Here is a 5,424-nt window from a genome sequence, read left to right as displayed (position 1 = left end):
ATATATATATATATATATATATATATACAAGTTATTAATTACAAGTATTGTAATTAAATTAACATATACAATTCAATAATAATATTGAAATTGATCGCGCAAGTATTACAACGCTAATTTGTCGAATTTATTATAATTATATTTTTATATTCAGGGAATTTAGATTATCATTCGTTTAAAAAAAATAAACATATATGTCATAAATAAAGAAATATATATATATTTCTAAAAATTGTTACAATTGTCCCTAATCTCTTCTTATAATTTAATACATAACAACAAGAGATCAAACGGAAATGAAATTATGCACTATAATATAATTATTAACTAAGCTAGAAGATGATAATGACAAAGCGATTTATATCTTTAACCTTAATCTACATTTGTTTTTAATAACAAGAGGAGATAGAACGGATTCAAAATTATACACTATATTTGTTAACTAAGCTAGGAATTGATAATGAAAATACAATTCGTTGATCATCGATTTCTATTTATAATTACGACGAGGGATAATGGATATTCTGCAACTCAGGAGTCACTACGCGCACTATTTCTTTTTTTAAAGAAGACCGCCTCGCCCGCAGTTTTACTGCAGAAAGTCAAATTCCCTACTCTTATCCGAATATAAGAAGAAAGAAGTACGCAAAGTTTAAAAGAAGAATCAAACGAGAGGAATCCAACGAGATTGAGAGAATATTTGGAATTTGATTCTGAGAGACATCTGCTTAGGAAAATCAGAAAGGGGTCCTGTTCGGGAGCCTCGCATAAAGCGAAATGAGTATTAAGAAAGACAGAACTCAGTAATTTGTGCAGCACAAAATAGAGTGAGAAACAGTAGCAGGAGCTTCGAAAATTAGAAGAAATATTAGCTCATCAAAATTCTGATCGGGACGACAATCTGGAAGAAGCAGTGCCTGCACCGTGCCAATACCCGTACCGTACTCGAAGAGAATCGAGTCGCTAAGAGATGAAGAGCGAGTCGCTGGGCGACGAGCAGTAATTCAGTTATTTGGAGATTCAGACAGATTTGGCGATTAAGATGTCACTTCGCTCGGACGTGTTCCAATCGCTCCGATATTTCATCGCACTACGAGCTTGTTGAATGTGTTACAATATAGTATTTCTCTTCTTCTAACCAACATATCTTTTATTTCCGCGATTCGGGAGTATGCGTTCGCTTGGGCTGATGAAACAGATAACACACAGCGAGTGTAACATTTTATTTGTTTATAACTTAATACGAAACAAAAGGAGATCGAATGAAAACAAAATTATGTGCCCTCGATAAAAAATGTTTCACGCATGAATATGTATAAACATATATAATCATACACAAATACATATAACATTCATAAACATATATAATTATACATGAAATTATAATTATATTATAATTATATTATGTGAAATATGTCATGTTTATATAGCCCCCTTTTTTGTAAAATTATTTTAGTGCAATAAAATTTTTCTTCAGAAATATTCTTATTGAAAGTCCTCTTATTCCAAACTAATGACAGCTTTAATTCTCTGTCAAAAATTATTTCTCGAAAAAAGTATTGTACCAAATTAAAAATTAAAACTCAAATGTACAATCTTAACTAAGTTACAATCTTAACTAAGTCAAGTTAAATTCCGTCAAATTAAAAAGTAAAATCCAAATAGTACCATTTTTGTTATTTACTTAATTTTAATTATTATGTATCATTTATAAAAGATTTGATATCAACAACACCAAGTTAAATTCTACAAATTTAACTCTTCTTATATGATTATTAAGATATTAAAATTATATAGATTATATATTAAGATATTAACTATATATATAGAATTATATTTTTTATATATATAGAATTATAATATATAGAAATCAAAGCCTTAAATGGTCTAGCTGGATCTTAAATGCTTGTATGATTCTTGTGTGAATTTATATACTACGTATGTAGTCCTTAGAAACGCGCACCGAATGTTTCTACCGCAGTAATATCGTGAATTAAATTGATTAGCAATTTAACAAATTTTTTATGCTTACCAAAATTGTTAAATTGCTAATCAATTTAATTCGTGATATTACTGCGGTAGTTTAGCGTTTCAAGACTGAAAAATCGGCGCGCGTTTCTAAGATCTATATAGTATATAAATTCACACAAGAATACAAGAACACATAAGATTAAAAATCCATCATGTATATATGTATCAGAGTGTATCAAAAAATCTGGAAATGGTCTAATTGGTCTCGAAAGCAAAGCATTTTTGAGAAAAATGTTTCAAAAAGTAGGATTTAAAAAGATCTATACGATCTATAAGATTGATCATATCCTCTTGACTTTGGATGACGTCACCAAGGTTAGGTTAAATTGATTGTTTTAAATACCCTATTTTTTATACCAGAATCTAGTGTCAAGAGCTTTTCAAAAAAGTATAATAAAGTTATATTTCATTAAGTACTTTTTGAATTGTAATGCTTGAAAATTATGGTATCACCGGCATTAGCATTATGCAAAGTGTCCAACGACGATTAAAATCTCTTGAATATTGTTCAGAATTATGTCCTAGATTTTAACATTTGTTAAAATCAAGACCACACAAATGGAAGTTGTTATTTTCATTTTTGCACTAAGAATTTTTGACGTAAAAATAAAAATAAGAAGTACAAGATCAGACCAGATTAGTGAATAGATCATTTAAAACCCTACAACTTTTATAGAAAACCTTTCAGAAATGCTTAATTTTCGAAATATTTCACCAATCCGGAATTTTTTACTCAATGTACAATGAATTAATAGGACCTATATAAAAATAAGTTCTTTTATGTACATTTGTACATTTATTTATTTATGTATTTATTTACATTTTACATAGATATATGTAAAATGTAAATATGTAAATAATGTACAAATGTAAATAAAAGGATATAAAGAAATTTATTTTTAGGTCCTATTAATCCAATATATAGTATTTCACTTCATAAACACTCTACAATAACTTACATGACTTAAAATCTTCTTTATTCTATAGTACAAGTAAAAGTTTACGACTTTAATAATAATTGATTTTTATAAAAACAAAGAGAAATTCGCAGACATGCGAATATATAATTTAGGAACAAAATATCATATCATCGGAGACAAAGTACAAATGACAATTTTAAACTATATTTTTTTCTCTTTAAAGTGTTTTTAAAACATTTTTGAAAACTTCTTTATGATTACTTTCCCTAAAGTCCTTAAATTTTTCACGAATTGTGAAAATATGGTAAGCGATCTCAAACTTACGAATAATAATGTTACATTTATTTACATTAACATTTATTTACATTAACTTGATATAGATATGTAATGTTTCATCCTTACCATATAAGGAACTAAATTAATATTGGTGTCTAATCCATTAATGATTCTTAGTACTTCATTGTTGGAAGATCCGTAATGCAAATATCCTATTAGATTTCATAATTTTAGATAATATTTATAAAATTTGCAATATGAATACTTACCCGCGAAACAGAAAAGAATAAATATGCGAGAATTCATAGTAACGGTGAAAACGGCACTGCTCGTTTTAGACACAATGCATTGCACAAGTAGTTATCAGCAAAAATTATCAAAGGACAAAGCGTTTACAGGCATTTGCAATAGGAATATCTTTGTTTATCATTATATGCATAGTTATCAAAAATATAAGTTTTCAAGACAAATATGTCACAATAAACGTATATATTTTGTCAATATTTTTATACTATAATGAGTAGTCGAATGTTAGTGGAATTAGTAGTGGATACAGAGAATATTTTTTTAAAGTCTGTTTGCAATCTTTGCATTTTCCGTATAATATAAAAAGATATCAAAATATATATTTTTATATAGAATAAAGGACTAACTTTTTTATCAAAAAAAATTCTCCTTTCAGGAATGCAATGGACACTTTAAATAATTATAAGAAGGATTAAGAAGTATCTCATTGAAAAAATTTTACTGAAAAATCTGTGTGAAGTTGGCATTTCATTTTTTGGTACCGCAAGTTTTAATACAAGTTTCATTGGCATTCATAATAGTTCTATATTTCCTGATAGGTTTTATAAGGTTCCGTTGATTTAGCTAAAAACACTTGAAAATTTGAGGTGCTAACTTCCCGGCAAGATTCAAAAAATCAATTCAAAACCATGAAATCTTACAATTCTCGATGAGTTCTGATAAGTTCTCGATAGTTCCTGATAAGTTTTAATGATAGTTCTGGCCGCTAAATATATTAAAATAATCATAAAATCCGCGCGCTGGCATCGCATATCAAGAGTAAAGTAACAGACAGTTCTAGCGAAAATTTTAGCATTTTCCTATTGTTCTACAAAAGTCCCAACGATTTCTATAGATTTCGCAAAGTTCCGATCTTAAATCCGATCTATTTTTTAATGATTATTAAAGTTGCGTGCTGCTACCGCACCACAAGAATAAAATATTTCTTAATAGCCAGTTCCAGCCGATTTTTCGATATTTTCCATTAGTTCGGTATTTTTCATTAGTTTGTAACTAATATAAGAATATTAATTGATTGTAAGTAAGAGGTGCGGCAACTGCGATCAAAGTTGGATGTAGGGAAACTATAAATTCTTTTTTCAACAAACAATTTTTCAGTTTTTAAAATATATTACTGAGCATCATTTTCGTATTTGCAACACAATCAAACTGACAAAATAATAATTTTACAAATTAAATTTATTCATCAATTTCATGCTACTAGCATTTTAAACTTGTAAAAATTTATTGCGAATTTAAAGAAAATGTACGTAAAATAATACGAAAAAAATTTGATACTTATTATTTCGGAGAATGAATGTATACATCATTCGAATGTATATATCAATTTATTAAAACGTTACACACCTTTTAAAATTAAAAAATTAGGAAAAACTATCGTGCTGAATTGTCGTAAGAGTCATGTAATATTATACATGTTTAGTACGTTTATGTTATATTTCTAAAATATATGGTATTGAATAAAAGTAAAATGTATATAAACTAATATTTTTAATGGAGCATGGAGTTAATATAAAATATAAAGTAAAAATAAGAAATATTAAAGGACCTCGCACTAATCTTATGGAAAATGCTACCTTTCTGCAGATTTGGCTAATTTTTGGATATATTTTCTTCATTCTGAACAAATACTTCAATAGGCACAACTTAATGAGTTTCTGCGCTACAAGCCTTGAAAGGTCCAGATTTTACATGTAAAAGTACAGGCTTTTCGATTCAGAATATGTGATTCTTGGTCGAATGTTGTTATTTCCATAATATTTGATGACTCCAACTCTCTCTGATCTGCGTGTGTGCGTGCGTGCGTGCGTGCGTGCGTGCGTGCGTGTGCGTGTGCGTGTGTGTGTGTGTGTGTGTGTGTGTGTGTGTGTGTGTGTGTGTGTGTGTGTGT

At 28.4% G+C, this 5,424-nt stretch overlaps 1 protein-coding gene across 1 annotated transcript in view; it reads right to left on the bottom strand.

Moving 5' to 3' along the window:
* Nucleotides 1–3,533, bottom strand: part of LOC105617744 (trypsin-like) — a 70,036-nt gene extending 66,503 nt beyond the window's left edge. The window contains exons 1-2 of the mRNA XM_012199297.1: nt 3,497–3,533; nt 3,354–3,439 (exon numbers count right to left, since the gene is read on the bottom strand). Coding sequence (XP_012054687.1) covers nt 3,354–3,439; nt 3,497–3,533 — 123 coding nt within the window. The remainder of the gene's footprint in view (nt 1–3,353; nt 3,440–3,496) is intronic.
* Between the last annotated feature and the right edge of the window lie 1,891 nt (nt 3,534–5,424).

The sequence above is a fragment of the Atta cephalotes genome (genome assembly GCF_000143395.1).
Source record: "Atta cephalotes unplaced genomic scaffold scaffold00014, whole genome shotgun sequence".
Lineage (NCBI taxonomy): Eukaryota > Metazoa > Arthropoda > Insecta > Hymenoptera > Formicidae > Atta > Atta cephalotes.
The sequence above is the reverse complement of the archived record's forward strand: the minus strand, read 5'-3'. Positions and strand labels throughout refer to the sequence as shown.